At 36.2% G+C, this 17,104-nt stretch overlaps 3 protein-coding genes and 1 long non-coding RNA gene across 5 annotated transcripts in view; 3 read left to right on the top strand and 1 right to left on the bottom strand.

Moving 5' to 3' along the window:
* Positions 1-4,006: 4,006 nt before the first annotated feature.
* On the top strand, positions 4,007-7,531 carry LOC104800319 (endoglucanase 25-like). The gene is made up of 6 exons (XM_010523116.2): positions 4,007-4,537; positions 4,922-5,232; positions 5,373-5,837; positions 6,126-6,261; positions 6,565-6,737; positions 6,826-7,531. The coding sequence occupies exons 1-6, from the start codon at positions 4,165-4,167 to the stop codon at positions 7,228-7,230; spliced, it is 1,863 nt and encodes a 620-aa protein (XP_010521418.1). The 5' UTR covers positions 4,007-4,164; the 3' UTR covers positions 7,231-7,531.
* A 564-nt stretch (positions 7,532-8,095) lies between these two features.
* On the top strand, positions 8,096-12,523 carry LOC104800322 (MLO-like protein 13). Of its 2 annotated transcripts, none has more exons than XM_010523118.2 (15): positions 8,096-8,193; positions 8,325-8,475; positions 8,580-8,637; positions 8,764-8,975; positions 9,066-9,182; positions 9,278-9,332; positions 9,407-9,504; positions 9,651-9,725; positions 9,814-9,902; positions 10,004-10,053; positions 10,371-10,411; positions 10,488-10,700; positions 10,821-10,888; positions 10,970-11,030; positions 12,155-12,523. In XM_010523118.2, the coding sequence occupies exons 2-15, from the start codon at positions 8,362-8,364 to the stop codon at positions 12,344-12,346; spliced, it is 1,443 nt and encodes a 480-aa protein (XP_010521420.1). In that variant the 5' UTR covers positions 8,096-8,193; positions 8,325-8,361; the 3' UTR covers positions 12,347-12,523. The 2 variants fall into 2 exon arrangements, with proteins under 2 accessions (XP_010521420.1, XP_010521421.1); XM_010523119.2 differs by having other exon boundaries at positions 8,097-8,193; positions 9,413-9,504.
* Positions 12,524-15,108: 2,585 nt separating this feature from the next.
* Positions 15,109-15,959, top strand: LOC104800321. Its single transcript, XR_769719.2, has 2 exons — positions 15,109-15,360; positions 15,652-15,959. It is a non-coding gene; the product is annotated as an uncharacterized LOC104800321 (long non-coding RNA).
* The window catches only part of LOC104800320 (respiratory burst oxidase homolog protein E), a 6,110-nt gene continuing 4,901 nt past the window's right edge, over positions 15,896-17,104 (bottom strand). Inside the window, exons 11-14 of the mRNA XM_010523117.2 lie at positions 16,900-17,100; positions 16,669-16,797; positions 16,498-16,576; positions 15,896-16,188 (exon numbers count right to left, since the gene is read on the bottom strand). Coding sequence (XP_010521419.1) covers positions 16,079-16,188; positions 16,498-16,576; positions 16,669-16,797; positions 16,900-17,100 — 519 coding nt within the window. The 3' untranslated portion in view covers positions 15,896-16,078. The remainder of the gene's footprint in view (positions 16,189-16,497; positions 16,577-16,668; positions 16,798-16,899; positions 17,101-17,104) is intronic.

Consider the following 17,104-nt stretch of genomic DNA (forward strand, 5'->3'; position numbering starts at 1 on the left):
TTTCTAGTTTGGACCAGTCGGTCTAGGTCATTTCGAGCATTTTCGGCGTGTTTTGGGTTTGGACCGGTTGGTCCAGGCATTTCCGGGGTTTGGACCGGTCGGTCCAGATAATTTTAGTCCGCTTCGGCATTTTCAGGGTCTAGACCGGTCGGTCCAGAGCCTGGACCGATCAGTCCAGAGCCTGGAGACAAATCGCAATTTCGCGATTTTCGTCCCAGATTCTGGTCCGACTTCGTTGGCTCGTAACTTACTCGTTTCTTGTCCAAATTGAGTGCCGTTTGTTTCTATGTGTTCATTGCAACTTCCACTTTCTAATTATGTCCAGGTTTCATCGAATTAACACCATAACAACGATGAAAATGAGCTTCACAGAGACAACTCTAGCCACTCACCTCAAACCAGAACTGTTTCTGGTTTTGGCCGGAGTTGATGGAGTTTTCCGGCGACTCCGACGTCGGCGATCCTCTCAGACATTCTAGGGCTGTCCCTGTTGCTCCCCCGAACTCCTTTCCCCGTTCCTTCCTCTCCTCCTCCTTCTTCTATTCTCTTTTCCTTGTTTTTTTCTTCTCTGAAACTTTCCAGCAACAATGGCTAACCTCCTCTCTTTTGCAGGGTTTTTAGGGAAGATGGGGGAGCTCTAGTGCAGACAGGGGAGTAGGATTACGAGCTGGTGTCTCCCCACTACGCTTAGGGTGGGGTTAGGCGGCTAATTAGGCTCCTTTTGACGCATGTATGTCGCGTCCAATAATGCAAGGTCGCCTGATATTTTCCTTCGCCTGGACCGGTCGGTCCAGAGGTTTTTTTTTTTGCTCGATCGGTCTCGCTATGGTCAAGATCGGTCGGTCTACGTGCTAGACCGATCGGTCTAGACATATTCTTCCTTCCTCTTGTCGTTTTCTCGTCTCGTTCGCTCGGGGCGGTTTTTGGGTCTTTTTCCAACACTTTGTGGTCCATTTCTTAAGGTCTAGTACCCGTTTATATAATCGTTCTTCTCCGAATTTAATTAAATATTCCAAATTGGATTCGGGTTATTACAATTAAACCATCAAATTTTATTATTAGAGAGAAGCGATTTTAGCTAACATATAATAATGATAGATACATGTACAAAATTTCTATCGAAATGGACATCCGCTAGAATTCTATCATGTCTACCTATTTCGTAGATCGAAATCGTTAGTTCTTTTCCTTCAATGATCCGAATCATCTCCAACTTTGTCTCTTCACCGAATGGTATCCCGTGCTCCAGAATATCGATTCACGTGCTCCATTTACATACTAAATTCATATTCATTCGGGATATAAAATAAATTTTTTTATAAACAAAACGAGACAATAATACTTATTGTAACTAATTCTACATCTCCGAGTAAGTCGGAAATAACCGTCCTTATCAAACACCATTCTGAAAGAATGAAAACTTATAAATATTTAGTAAGATAATGAAGTTAGTTTAAATAAATATTCAACTCACCTGAAACTCATTTTTTTTTAAACTTTGTAATTCTTTTTTTTTCGGTTAAAAATCATCATACTGATGTTCTTCCCTCCAATTAGCCGCCTTTGAACAAGTTGTATTATCATAATGGAGAGCTCTACCATAATAATTTCACAAGTGATTGTGGATATATTGAAAATTATGTTTCGAAAATTTTCTTAACAACTTAGTATTTGATTTTATATTTTTTGGTCGTCTCCCAAATTGATCTAAAAATATTTTGGAAACATAATTTTCAACATATCCACTATTGCTTGTTGAATCTTCTTATTATGATGGAGCTCTCCATCATTATAATACAACTTGTTGAAATCAAATTCATACTTGATGTTAGAAATACCTTTTTTGGTTTGTTGGAATTTGCTTCACAAAATTACCTCTCTTTCTCCGCTTTCATCTTAATATCTTGTTTGGATTTTGAAGAGTGATGAGTTTGATAAACTATAAAATTATTTGAAGTTTAGTATTTTTAATATAATCCATGCAGATTTAAATAAGATTAAAAAAAGTAAATGTATTTAATTGTTGAACAATTATTAGAGTCTAAAAATAAAAAAATGTAGAACTATTATACATGTAGAATATTTGACTGCTATTAATAATGGACAAATTTGAAAAAAATTAAAAAATACATTGGAAATAGAAAAATATCGTTTGTTTTGAAACAAAAAATAACTCTAAAACGTGTTATAAATTTAAACGGAAGGAGTTTAACTTATTTGATTTTTTATTTAAACTTATTATTCTGAAAAGACGAGACTTCTCATTTCAATAAAATAACTAGAAAAGATACTACTAATATTAATGGTCACTTATTATATAATTTGCATTTAATTACATTAATGGATAAAACCAAACGTTATCAATATAAATACATATAATTTATCAATCCATTTATGTACATTCAACTCATCCACACCCACAGTATCCATAATATATAGGTTTCACCATGTGATTTTGTTTTCAACTCGGCATTTACACGTCATGTTGATATTTCGTAATTTAAGTTAATTCGGTTGGTTTAATATGACATTCATCGAATAATTTAGATATTATTTTAGATAATTTAAATAATATTGTATTTTAAAAAAAAATAAAAAATTTTCCAAAATTGAAAAATTGAGGGTTGATACCATTAGGAAGGAGAGGGTGTGGGTTAAGCATTAGCACGCATAGACCAAAGTTGGTACCAATGTTTTGGACATCTTACTTTACATGGACCGCCTATAATAATAATAATAATAATAATAATAATAATAATAATAATAATAATAACAACAATCACCAAAACGGTGGGTGAAAGGTCTATAAAACCCCAATACAAAGCAACCTTGGTTGGATTGGATTGGATCCTGATCTAAACTACCTAAAATGCCAATTAATTAAGCATTATATTAACTACACAAAATGATTAAGTATTCCCAATTATCTGAATTATTATTTTTATCGCTATTACACAATTGATGAAAAATTTAAGGTAAAACTTCTTTTCATGATTCCTCACAAATATTATGTAACCGTGAATCTTTATTAAGCAAATCGATAGAAACTATGAATTTAAAAAAAAACATGAAAATGGCTGAAAAAGTTAACCACATTTATTCGGATTTGCCACTCAAATTGCCATTTCTTTGGTAACCATTCTTTTTAATCATTACAATTTACATGACTAGGAAACTTTTCAATTTTAATTACCGTAAATATGGGTGTTAAAGTTAATTTCTATAATTCAGACTTTTAAATCAATTCAGATTTTTTTTAAACATTTCTTTTCAAACAGATGGGATTAAGATATTAAATTCGAGATAGATTTCCAAATAGTTTTAAAATTTGGACAAATTTTAAGTAATCTTTCGTTAAGAGCTAATTATATATTATATGCCAATAAAAAAATGTAAATTAAAAGGACTTACGAATCTGTATGTTTAAATAATTTTATAAAAAAATAATTTCGAAAGAGACAAGTGACCGAAGTGAAAAATATTAAAATATGCGTCCACCGACAATGTCCGCGTCTGAGTTTGTGAATACGTCTTTATCATCCAACAGACAGAACCAACAACTCCTTTTTTTTTATATTTGATATTAATTAAATATGATTATTCAATCCACTGGTTGGCCTTATTCGGTTTCCGGTTTGTGTGCAAATTCTTCGGTTTTCTTACAAGTTAGTCGAAATTAAAACATTATAAAAAAACTATTTTATTAAATAATTACTATTTTTTTATCTCGATGTTTAAAATTTTAATATTGTAGTCGAGTCCTATTAATAATTGATTGAATTTAATTTAAATTATGTCGGTATAGATTTCGGTTTAAATTTGTTTGGTGACTTTGGTCTAGACGTTCACTTGTATCCAACCCTTCCCACTCAATTAATTAAAAACATGTAAATAATTTCCGCATCTGTAGCGTAACATTTAAAAAACGACCAAATAATAATAATAATAATAATAATAATAATAATAACCCAGTCGCCCCCCACATGGTACGTTATTGACTCAAAGAGCTCATCTTTTTTTTTCCCTCCTACAGCCACAACACAGCTGTTCTTCTTCTTCTTCTTCGCTTTCACCTCCTTCGCTTCTCACTCTCTCCGACACTATCATTGGCAGATCTGCTCGGGAAACGGTGATTGGATTCTCGATCTCTCGGAGACTTTGAGCATGTACGGACGGGATCCATGGGGCGGTCCGCTGGAGATCAATGCGGCCGACTCCGCCACCGACGACGATCGTAGTCGGAATCTTCAGGATCTCGACCGTGCAGCGCTGTCTCGACCTCTTGATGAAACGCAGCAGAGCTGGTTGCTTGGCCCGACGGAGCAGAAGAAGAAGAAGTATGTTGATCTCGGTTGTATCATCGTCAGCCGCAAGATCTTCGTCTGGACTGTCGGAACGATTCTAGCCGCCGGATTTCTCGCCGGATTTATCACCTTGATCGTGAAAACTGTGCCGCGTCACCACCACAAGCACCCGCCGCCGGATAATTACACTGTCGCTCTCCACAAGGCTCTCATGTTCTTCAATGCTCAGAAATGTGAGTATTCGAAAACCCCTGGAATCGAGAATTTTCTTTACTGATCAGTATCTTGGTTACTATTTTGGCACATGAGTTTTGCAAGATCTGATCTAATCTCGTCTTATTTTGTTTACTGAAATTACTGGATCTGGGGCTCGCTTACCATGTAATGAAATGGTTAAATGTTGATCATGGAGGCCGAATTCTTTGTTGCAGACTTGCGGTTGCATATCTGATCCATCCGTGGTGAACTTTGATTTTTTGTTTATGAGGTTTTTACGAGCCTGAAGCTTCGAACCATAATTCAGATTAGTTGAGAAATTTGGTATTTTGCTGATGAAAATTATGGAAATAGAAAGAATTCTCAAGTCTGATTTCCTTCTCTATTCTTTCCTTCTGCAGCTGGGAAACTACCGAAGCACAATAACGTGTCATGGAGGGGTAATTCTGGCCTGCAAGATGGAAAGGGAACTTCAGGGAGCTTCTACAAAGATCTGGTTGGGGGATATTATGATGCAGGAGATACCATCAAGTTCAATTTCCCCATGTCTTTTGCCATGACCATGTTGAGCTGGAGTGTCATCGAATACAGTGCCAAATACGAAGCCGTTGGTGAGCTTAACCATGTTAAAGAGATCATCAAATGGGGAACGGACTATTTTCTCAAGAACTTCAATAGTACTGCTGATTCAATCGATAGTTTGGTGACACAGGTGATATATTGTAGTAGTCCTTTCGATTTGTAGATGTTATACAGAGATCTTAGGTCGATTTTGCTTGCAAAGTTGATTGAGATACACACCTTCACTCAGATTGTTCAATTAATCATCTGAAGCTGTCAACCTTTGCACAGGTTGGATCTGGGGATACTTCTGAAGGAAGTACAACTCCTAATGACCATTACTGCTGGATGAGGCCTGAGGATATCGATTATGAAAGGCCCGTGTCTACATGTAATGGTGGCTGCTCGGATCTTGCTGCAGAGATGGCTGCTGCTTTGGCTTCAGCATCCATTGTCTTCAAGGACAACAAAGCATATTCCCAGAAGCTCGTCCATGGTGCTAAGACGCTCTATCAATTTGCAAGGGGCCGGAGGGGCCGATACAGTGCTGGTAATGCTGAAGTTAGCAAGTTCTATAATTCATCCATGTACTGGGATGAGTTCATCTGGGGAGGGGCTTGGTTGTATTATGCTACTGGAAACAATACCTACCTTGAGCTAATCACTAAACCCACTATGGCCAAACATGCTGGTGCCTTCTGGGGTGGCTCATATTACGGCGTATTTAGCTGGGACAACAAACTTGCTGGTGCTCAGGTCAGTCTCTGAGACATCTTATTACGCCCTTGTTCTTGAATGTTTAACAAGTGCATGCAATGGATGGGAAAATTGGTTTCTGGGAACCTTTTGTCTTCTCTGGGCATAACCAAAGCATGGTCTGAGATTAAAATCTACTTATTTCATACTGGTTTTTTGCTTATGGCATACCCTAAGCTGGCTTTGCGAGCGTAGCCAGTATTATGGGGTTTCGCAAATATAATGTTTGATCTTTCTGCCAGTATTATGGGGTTCCACAAACATAATGTTTGATCTTTCTGTTTTTAGCTGTTGTTGAGCCGGCTGAGATTGTTCCTAAGCCCTGGATATCCGTATGAAGAAATCCTGAGGACCTTTCACAATCAAACAAGCATAGTTATGTGCTCATACCTGCCGTATTTCAACAAATTTAACCGAACGCGGGGTAAGTTATCTGCTGTTTGCTTGATTTTTGTGTCTTATTGAATTCCTTTTGTGATCTGTTCTTTTCTTTTTTTTGTCAAAGATTCGTATTTCATTCTTTTAAAATCTACAAAACTGGCCCAACTTTTACAAAATGCAAGCTAAATAGCCACCATTACCAAAAAAGCCATTGAGACCGCAAACGTAGTAACAAGTAAAGTATCAGATTAGAGACCCCTAGGAGAAAGAGGTTAGCATCACTTCAAGGGTCCAGACTGTGAGAATTGACCTTGTGGTTTCTTTGCCATTATCGTGATCTCTGCAGGAGGTTTGATCGAGTTGAACCATGGAGATCCACAGCCTCTCCAGTATGCTGTAAATGCGGCTTTCTTAGCAACACTGTACAGTGATTATCTCGACGCTGCTGATACTCCTGGATGGTACTGTGGACCTAATTTCTATTCGACCGATGTCCTACGCGAGTTTGCAAAAACTCAGGTACGCCTTCCGTCCCCCCTTTACAACACCAGGCTGGATTCTTCTAGCACAACAGCGAGTGATGGCCATTTCTGCCTTTTTTTGGCAGATTGATTACATCCTTGGAAAAAATCCTCGAAAAATGAGTTACGTTGTGGGTTTTGGCGACCGATACCCGAAACACGTGCACCACAGAGGGGCTTCAATTCCTAAGAACAAAGTGAGATACAACTGCAAAGGAGGATGGAAATGGAGGGACAGCAAAAATCCAAACCCAAACACGATAGTCGGAGCCATGGTCGCTGGTCCTGACAAGCGGGACGGGTTCCATGACATCCGTACTAATTACAACTACACCGAGCCGACTCTCGCCGGCAACGCTGGTCTGGTCGCAGCCCTCGTGGCGTTATCGGGTGACAAAGATTCTGGTTCCATCGACAAAAACACGATCTTCTCCGCTGTTCCTCCTATGTTCCCAACTCCCCCGCCGCCTCCAGCGCCTTGGAGACCTTAAGAAACTTTACATTGTTTCCTCTATTGTTACTCTGTTCACAGCTTCAATGGCTTGAGGATGGTGTGAGAAGAATGAAGAGATAAACAGAAGATGGAGCTACCAAATTACAACTGGATTTTGGTTTGGTTGGATAAATCTGGTCTGAAAGCTAAAATTATCAAACAAAACTTGGTCTTCTTTTTCTTTTCTGTTTTTGTTTGATCTTTTTTTTTTTTGTTCTTTTGATGTATACATATATATTTGTATCTGTATCTGTATAATAATGAACCACGTATTCATTAAAAAGCATTGATTTTTTTTTCTCATATCCATTTTTCAGCCATCTCCTTTTGTATGCTGAGCTAGCTTCTTCCATTCCTGAACAGTTTTTTTTTACCGGTAGTATCAAATATTTCAGATATCAGATGTGAATCCAGTGGAACAAGTCCAGCTGTATATGCTTAGGTTGTCTGAATACGGATTACTATAGTACAGATCTGAGTTCGCTGCAGCTTACAGTTTTCTGATACCACTTTTGAACGAAGAACAAGAAGGTCCCATGTACAAGAAGCATGACATAGACGATCACTAGAAGGTGGTGAGTGTACCAGAAAGCGTTAAATCCTGTCAACCGATCGAATGGTGCTGGAAGCCTCACCAGATTTCTCCTGAAATGCTTCGATGCCGATGTGAATGCTATCGCCATCAAGACGACCATTAAAATTCCAGTTATTCCCTCCACACCTGTCATCAGGTCTTTGTAGGTGGGCTTCTTCTTGTCAGGAAATGAGGATGCGATCATGGTAAACATTTCGGGAGGGATTTTACCCGCAAAAAAAATATGTGGGGGGAAATCATTGGGAATCAGATGCCTCCCCTCCTTGCAAAGCATCTATGAGTTGTGGAGTGACGGGGGAAAGAGAAGGAAGCTGTTATGTCCTTTTCTTGCATCCCAAGCAACAACTCCTTGGGATTACTTGCAGTGTCTGCTCTCTTCTCCCCTGTGTTTTGTCCTCTCTATTCTTTTCCTCTGATCTCTTCCAATTGCCTCTTATTCTTATTCTATGACTGTTTTTGTTTGTTTTCATCTGTATATATCCTCTTGTTTTTACCAGCTGGAAAACATCGCATTTCCTCCATTGATGAATAAAAATGGCAGAAAGCAGCTCTCTTGAATATACTCCCACATGGGTCGTCGCCTTCATCTGTTTCGTCATTGTTACATTGTCCCTTCTCGCTGAACGCGGCCTTCACCGCCTTGGAAAGGTAGACAGAGATTTGTCAGAAACCGAAATGCTCTTTTTATGCGTATAATTGTTTTGCCTTGTACCCTTTTGTCCTATCCTGTAACGATTCTCGTTGAAGCTCAGTGTCTGAAGCACAGGCGGCAAGATGCGTTGTTCGAGGCTCTGCAGAAACTGAAAGAAGGTCCGTACGCGTATATATTCGAATATGAAACGTCTTATTATACGACACGGCTGTTTGCGTGTGATGTATACGTATATGTATGAACGTCCTAAACCTGAAAGATTTACAACCTGTCCTTACGTACAGAACTGATGCTGCTCGGTTTTATTTCCCTCCTGCTGACGGTTTCTCAGAATGCGATAAGCCATATATGTGTCCCACCGGCCGTTGTAGACAACATGTTCCCCTGCAAGAAGCCTTCCGAGAACAACCATCACGCTGGATCTTCTCATTCGGTTATCTTCTTCAATGGCCGACGTCTCCTTTCAACAGCTTCGCCGGACCATTGTGCTCCAAAGGCAATGTGCCCTTTTCCCCTTCTCAACTTTACTCGCAACTCTGAAGTACTTTTGGTTTGATAGATCGAGGTTTGTCGTTTTTTTTTGCAGGGGAAGGTTCCATTAGTAACGATCGAAGCATTGCACCAACTGCACATCTTCATCTTCGTATTAGCGGTTTTTCACGTGATTTTCTGTGCCACGACAATGGTTCTTGGAGGCGCGAGGGTAATGATCGTTATTTCTGCCCTTGAACGTAATGATTACTTACAACGCTTGAGAGATCAAGTCTTTTAACCCGTCCTTTGGCTTAAAAATTTCAGATTCAGCAGTGGAAACAATGGGAGGACTGGATCAAGAAAAACCCTTCTGAAACGGGTGAGAGTTTTACGTTTCTTGTTTCCGAGAACGGTTTGATATGATCTGTACCAAGAATATTGAGGAAATGGCAGTTGCAGGCTCACGGAAGCGCACTCATGCGCATCATCACCAGTTCTTTGAGACGCATGCCGGTGGATTCTGGAGACGAGCCGTTGTTGTCAGTTGGCTAGTGAGTTCTATCTCTATCTTCACGCAATATAAGGCGACTCATTGAAATTGGATTGAGCCCTTTAATGTTTGAATCTCATTACCTAATGAATGAGAATCGAATCTCTCTTTGACGAAAGCCGTTTGCGTTTGTTCAAATACGTACAGAGATCATTCTTCAAGCAGTTTTACGGGTCGGTCACAAAGTCGGACTACATAGCTCTAAGGAATGGATTCATCATGGTATTGAAATCCCCACATCAAACATCTATCTATATATGGTTCGCCGCCGAGATCCTTAGGCGTATGGATTAATACGTTCTCTGAACAGACTCACTGCCCCTCGAACCGAAAATTCGATTTTCACAAGTACATGCTAAGGACTCTTGAGATAGACTTCAAAAAGGTTGTGGGCATAAGGTAATAATACATAAAAGAACATCAATGTAACTATGCTGTTGTCCTGAGCATTCACAACACTTGTCCTAACACATGGTTTTACGGTTTTGCCATATATACAGTTGGTATCTTTGGCTATTCGTCGTTGTGTTTTTGCTGCTGGATGTCGGAGGTGAGTTTCACTTCTCCGATCTGCAAACTTCTCTTTTTTATCACGAGAGATATTGAGAATTATGAAGAGTTTCGGTAATTAGTTTAATTATACAATGTAGCTTCCTCTCATTAGAATTTCTAATTCACAGTATGGTAAGGGATAGATAAACTCAAACCGAATAAGAAACATAGATATATACGGATCTCTGATATTTTATCACTATATACGGATCTCTAATAAAACACGTTAATATCTGAAGTCTTCACGAATTGAAACTCTTCATAATTCTCAACAAGAGAGTTTTCACCCGGTACCTGACAAGATGCAGAATGCAGGATGGAATACGTATTTCTGGCTGTCGTTCTTACCGCTAATCGTGAGTCTTTTCGGCCCTTAACCTCAGCTTGAAGACTGCGATTCTCGATTCTGAACCGGACCCCTTTTTTGTGCAGCTCTTGGTGATGGTGGGAGCTAAGTTGGAAAACATCATAAGCAGTCTGGCGTTGGACGTTTCGGAGAAGAGAAACCGTGAGCAAGAATCCGAAAGAACCATCAAACCGTCGGACGAGCTCTTCTGGTTCCATCGGCCGAGCATCGTCCTCTCCCTCATCCATTTCATTCTCTTCCAAAACTCGTTCGAGATCGCTTTCTTCTTCTGGATATTGGTACTTCCCATCCATTCTCGGTCACATTCGTAACCATATGTTATACACAGTTTCAATCCATATCTCTCTCTCTCTCTGTATACATATACTTGCTAATGTTTGATACAATTTGCTCATCAGTTCACTTATGGAATAAAGTCTTGCATTATGGAGAGGCTAGGCTTCCTCATCCCAAGACTTGTCATGGGGTATGTGATATTTTCAAAACCTCCAAAATAAATTTTTTTTTTATTTTGTTTATTTCATTTATTTAGTTCATGCATTTGCAGAGTGTTGGTCCAAGTGCTCTGCAGTTACAGTACATTGCCACTGTATGCTCTTGTTACACAGGTAAGTAGTGTTTTGGCATTGAAATGGAAATGGGCCAAAATGATATGGAATTACTTTTATTTCATAATTTTATTTTCATCCACCACCTTGATAATTCCGTTTTTTTCGATGTTATAATCCTTGCATTAATTTGTGGGAGAAATTCCGAAATTTAAAATACATATATATATTTAATCCAGTTACTAGTTTAAACGTGAATATCTAAAAAAATTATGGTTTTTTATTTTAATATTCAAATAAATCACAATTCAATATTGGTGTATCGGTGTATCCAATTAAGTCGGGGCATTATCAAAAATACCCTTAATTTGCTATATCTACTTCAAGCCCTACCCTTGTGACCATGTGACCAATGTGACCGAAATATAGTGTGGTCACATATTGATCCCATTGTTCATAACGTTAAATTTATGATGTTTTAATCAAATGATTAGTAAGATATACAAGGTATGAATATAATGAATTAGTGTGATCACCATAAATTTAACGTTATAATCGATAAAAATCAAAATGTGATCATACTATATTTCGGTCACATTGGTCACATGTGACCAGGGTAGGTCTTGAAGTAGAAATAGCAAATTAAGGGTATTTTTGATATAATGCCAATTAAGTCATCAAAATTAAGAAAATGCGTCCAATGAAACGCGCGTTTGACATAGAATTTCGATTGGACACATTTATTGTAAACTCGATAACTTAATTAGATATCACAATCACGATACAAAATTGGAATTTGCATCTCACACATTTATATAAAATCGTGATGTATATGGATATTTATATACAAAATCATATTTTTTTTATATTGTTTCTAAAAACCAATTTCAATTAATTTATCCATAAAAACATTATTTGAAAAAGTACACAATTTTTTTTCTCAGAAATTTTAACTTTCATTTGTGGTGTGGATTGACTTGCATAAACCTTGTCTCGGACGTCATATATATATAAATGGTCCTTGTCTATGATGATGATGATGATGATGATGATAATAATAATAATAATAATAATAATAATAATAATAATAATAATAATAATAATAATAATAATAATAATAATAATAATAATAATAATAATAATAATAATTTACCGTTTTGTGTGGTGTGTGTTCATAAACAAAGATGGGTAGCAAATTCAAGAAAGGGATATTCGACGAATTAGTGCATTCAGCAATTGATCTCTGGGTCGAAGATACGAGGAACAAAGGTGAATCGACAACAGAGACTCGTAGGATGCAGACACACCAAACTCCGCACGATGGCAATGTCGTCCGACAACTAACCTTCGACGTTGAAGTGATCCCCAATCCATGACATCACACATTGATTTTTTTTTTTGGTTTAGTGTCCGTTTGATTTCGTGTGCGTTTGTTTGCAAGTATATATTGTTTTCAATTCCGTACGTTAATTTGCTTTCTCGTTCGTTGAGTTGATTTATACTAATAGATGACAATCATATATTTCTTTAGTTTAATTTGTTCCAGGAATGCAGGGATATCTCTCAACCGAGAATAATAAATCTCATACTAATCATCTATTATTCTCCACGTGACTAATAATGTGTTTTGATTATAAGTTTTATGATCATTCAATTAAAGACGATCATTACTCTCGGATACTGGAGATATTCCAGATATAAGGATCCTAAACGAATCATTATATGACATTCATCTTAATTCAGTCCATATGACAATCTAATATACGAGTTATTCGGTACTTTGTTATGTTCCAAACAAATACTTATGATCATAATTTGTATTTAATGTATATGATGATTATTATGGACCTCTATCACGTCTCATATGAATAGAAAATTTATAATCTTTTCAAACGATTTTGTTATGTAACGAATACAAATCATATGATAAACAGACAATAGATTTATCCAATGTAATCATTATAAAATAGATTATCTTAGAGTATCTACACCAACACCAACCACTTGCATAGATAGGCCTACGGTTGGCAACATTTTTCATTATGCTTGTTTGGTTCCATAAACAAAAGAATAATTTAAAAATAAAACTATCTAGTAAGAATGAAATGAATCCAAATAGGGAGGAAAAAAATGGCATAATTTTTTTTCTAAATATATTTTGGAAGAATGTTCTTAAGTTAACAAGATATCTTGTTAAGGTTAATAAATGACCCATTTGGGGAATGGAAGATAGCAAAGGAAAGGTAGATTTCATATTGGTGGATGAGCAAGAATAAGAAAACATTGGTAAAGAAGAAAGATGAAAATTATCACGATGTCCATCTTGGTTAAATGTTTCAAATAGCAAAATTGTATTTTTTTTCTCTTTGTTTATTTTACTTTTAGTTATTTTTAAAAATTTGATGATTGATCTTTAGTATTTTATAAAAGGAAAAATGATATTTTTCTACACGAATTTAATCAATATAACCTTTTCATACATGTATTTTTAATTTGATAAAAAACTATATTTTAATTCAAAATTTTCTAGATGTATGTACAAATTGTTAAAATTAGTACTAATTACATACATAATCATCTATTTCGTTAAAAGTTTTTGAATTCTGTTAACTAATACATTAGTTAGTTAATTACTATAACTACCATACATATCAGCTAGTTAACGGAATTCGAAAAATTTTAACGAAAATAATGATTATGCATGTAATTAATGTTAATTTTAATAAGTCGTGTAGATATTTGAAAAATTTTGAATTAAAATGTAGTTTTTGTCAAATTAAAAATACATATATAAAAAATCATATTTGGCTAAATTCGTGTAGGAAAATGTTAATAAAAAAACCTAATGCAGTTAAAATATAGAGTTTTGTTTTTTAAAATTTTGCGTATCCATCTCACATCTCAATTGTTTTAACCTTTTACACCTCATTTTTTTTAACTAAACTACGGAACTTTCAAAGATACATTTGAAAATCATGTAACATTCATATATATATATATATATATATATATATATATATAATTGCATGTCAATATACGAACTTGTAGAAAATGTCTAATAAATATATAAATTTTAAAATTTTCAAAAAACAAATGCACGCTATTCTCAATTTATATATCAATTTTAAAAAAAACACTATATCATAGTAGTAATTTGAAAGTAATCTAAAAGTTTAGGATATAATTTTATGGCGTTTTTTGAATAATTTAAAAGTTTATGATTTATTTTATTGTTTTTAAAAACTTTCGAATATAATATAGAAATTAGAAAAAGTTTATGCATTAATTTTAAAATTTTTAAATATTGTGTATTTGTTTATAATTTTTTTATAAATTCATATATTATATACGATTTTATTTGTGTGTATATATATATAACAGGTTGGGACAAAATTGGAGATACTAATTTTTGTGGATGAAAATATAATAAAGGAATTCGAAAATTTCCGGTGCTTTTGATCCGTCAACGAATCTTCTCTTTTGCCAACTTTTTCAGTCATTTTATTCAAATGATCCACTTGGGTCGCATGTCGCAGCAGTTTTACAGGTACACCAAAAAAAAAAAAAAATTCAATTTTTACGCCACTTTCCAGTTGAAAAAATTCGAAATATCCTTTTTTTTCATTTTTTCGACTTTATTACAACTAACATATAACTGATATACAGTTATGATCGTATAGAGATGAAAGTATAAAAAAAATGTAGCTTTTTTTAAAATTCGACAGATGAATTTTTTGTCACCTTATTTAGAATCAATTGTAACTGTATTTAGAATTAATTATGAAGTCTTAATAACAAAGTTATTTTCGAACAGACAAATATCTTGGGGTCATTTGAGTAAAATGGCCAACTTTTTTATCGATGACTGAAAGGGGAATATTACTCAAATAACCCACTTGGGTCGCAGCAATTTCAGTGTACACCACCGAAAAAAAAAAAAAAATTTGCGACCTTATTACGACTAATATATAACTAATATACAATTTATTACGACTAATAAACTACTCTTATTTTAGTTGTATATTAGTTATATATTAGTGGTAATAAGATCGCAAATTTTTTTTTTTTTTTTCGGTGGTGTACTCTGAAATTGCTGCGAACCAAGTGGGTTATTAGGGTTAAAACCCCGACTGAAAGGAGTACTGAACATGGAAAGTGCCGTACAACTATGGAATCCTAAATCTTCTCTGAGTCCCGGTCAACATCACCCGCGAATGGAGGATTTGCAGAAGTTCTGCAGCATGATAGCCGGAGATGCGATCTTTCCTCTTTATCTTCTTCTTCATCTCCACTACCCGAATCTGCAGTTAATCTGATCCAGAAACACACGAGGCACCAGAAATTTGATGTCGTACGATGGATCTCGCGCTCTAGCCGCCAGATCTTCGAGGTAAACTTGGTTCTTCTCTCGAACTTTTTTCTTCCTGTTTGAAATTTTGGGGTTGCGGAACCTGGGATTCCATTTCTACGTATAACATCGTTGAGATTGATTATAAGAGTAGCTATGTTTATGTAAAACTCTATGATTGGAAACTCCTCCATTCGGAATCAAACACTGGGAATTTGCTTGGAAAACGTTTCGAAATTAGTGCAGCATACTTTTTTACCCCTTCTAAGTGCACTGATTTTCACGAAACGTTGGTTTCTCTTGGTTATCATCGTGTTGTGTCCAATTTTTTAGGGCAAGAAGAAGAATCAAGAGGTGTTCTTTATTTTCGGTGGATGAATTAGGACATATGCCTTGAATTCCCAATGGCACACTCTTTGGATGAGGGAATTGGTCATAGATTTTTGGGGTTTTTTTTTTCAGAAATCACCCATTTGGGTCGCATTGATTTTGTTGTTCTCGTCTTTCAATCAACATACCTTCTTGTTTTTGGATGTTTTTGTTATCAAAATAGATCTATCGTCTCTCCTGAAAGCCATAAGTGTATGTATTATTTGTATAATGATTTATCTCGTTCTTTTCATGCCCTTTGGCAAACTATACACACGTGTGTATCTATAGCCTAAGCCATTGTAGTTAGTATAAAAAGAATATTGCTCTCATGAGTCATGATTAATTCACAAGTTACGTGATACGCCCCTCCCTGGCTTGTATATTTGATTTAGAAATGCTCCTTGTGGAACTCGAACCTTGTGGTTGTTTTGTGAGTCATGTCTTGGGCTAGCTCCTTTAATTCCTTCGCAACTGTAGGAATGCCACAGTAAAACACTCCTGCACAGCACAACAACTGGATCTCATGAATCCTTCTTAAAGCTCGGGTTGATAAAGTTATCAGTAAGTGCTAGATTTGGCAGTATTGATCTGTGACTTTGTGACTGTAGTCTTGCCATTATGAGCAATATTTGGTTTTCTAATAGTCTTAGAAGAAATGGGTTATCGGATGGCTTGATGGTTTTGCCATCAAGAACTTGGCCTGAAGCTCTTTGCTTTCCAGAAGGTAAATTGTCCCAGAATGACAATGGATAGCTTTTCTTATATTCTAGTGGCTTCCTTAGTTTACATCTATGTGAAGATATTTACCTATTGTTGAATTTGGATGCTTTCTTGCTATGCTGCTGAAGACTTCTTTCCAGTTGGGTCTTGCAAAATGAGTTCTTACCTGCTTGAAAAGATGTTCTTGTTTCATGTACAGAAGACGAGGTAATATTGACCAAAAATCTGTCTATTTATAACCTTTGAACGGATTCTTACCCGAGTTCCGGATAGGATATCAACTCCATGTCTGGCATGGTTCAAAGCTTGGACCATCTTTATCAGTGTTGATCTAGCATCACCTTCATCATATACACTTGTCAGGTAGTTGTGCAGCTCAATTTGGCCCTGTTCCAGGAGAAGATGAATAAATACTGAGATATACTACAGGTCTGATATCAAATGTCTGGTAGGTAGTGACAGAAATAAATAATAAACTGTGTTTATTACTCTGCAGTCCATATCTGATATTTCCTCCATTACTCCCCTAAACCATTCGAAGGATCCTGGCTCCCTCGTGACCCAGTAGAAATGTGCATTCATTGCCCTCTCGGTTTTATTTTTCCCTCCCTGTGCTGAAGTCGGGGTTGTACTTGTATACGAAGATGTGTAGCTATTCAAGCTGATATCTGATATGCTGAATTCGGTGTCCTGT

This window comes from Tarenaya hassleriana, unplaced genomic scaffold, assembly GCF_000463585.1.
Source record: "Tarenaya hassleriana unplaced genomic scaffold, ASM46358v1 Cleome67, whole genome shotgun sequence".
NCBI classification, from domain to species: Eukaryota; Viridiplantae; Streptophyta; class Magnoliopsida; order Brassicales; family Cleomaceae; genus Tarenaya; species Tarenaya hassleriana.

Bases quoted from the DNA above. Each gene is read 5' to 3' on its own strand.
- LOC104800322 (XM_010523118.2), top strand. From the start codon at position 8,362: ATGGCAGAAAGCAGCTCTCTTGAATATACTCCCACATGGGTCGTCGCC. The intron at 8,638-8,763 runs GTCCGTACGCGT...CCTTACGTACAG, and splicing joins TCTGCAGAAACTGAAAGAAG to AACTGATGCTGCTCGGTTTT. The intron at 9,333-9,406 runs GTGAGAGTTTTA...AGGAAATGGCAG, and splicing joins GAAAAACCCTTCTGAAACGG to TTGCAGGCTCACGGAAGCGC.
- LOC104800319 (XM_010523116.2), top strand. From the start codon at position 4,165: ATGTACGGACGGGATCCATGGGGCGGTCCGCTGGAGATCAATGCGGCC. The intron at 5,838-6,125 runs GTCAGTCTCTGA...TTCTGTTTTTAG, and splicing joins ACAAACTTGCTGGTGCTCAG to CTGTTGTTGAGCCGGCTGAG. The intron at 6,262-6,564 runs GTAAGTTATCTG...TGATCTCTGCAG, and splicing joins CAAATTTAACCGAACGCGGG to GAGGTTTGATCGAGTTGAAC.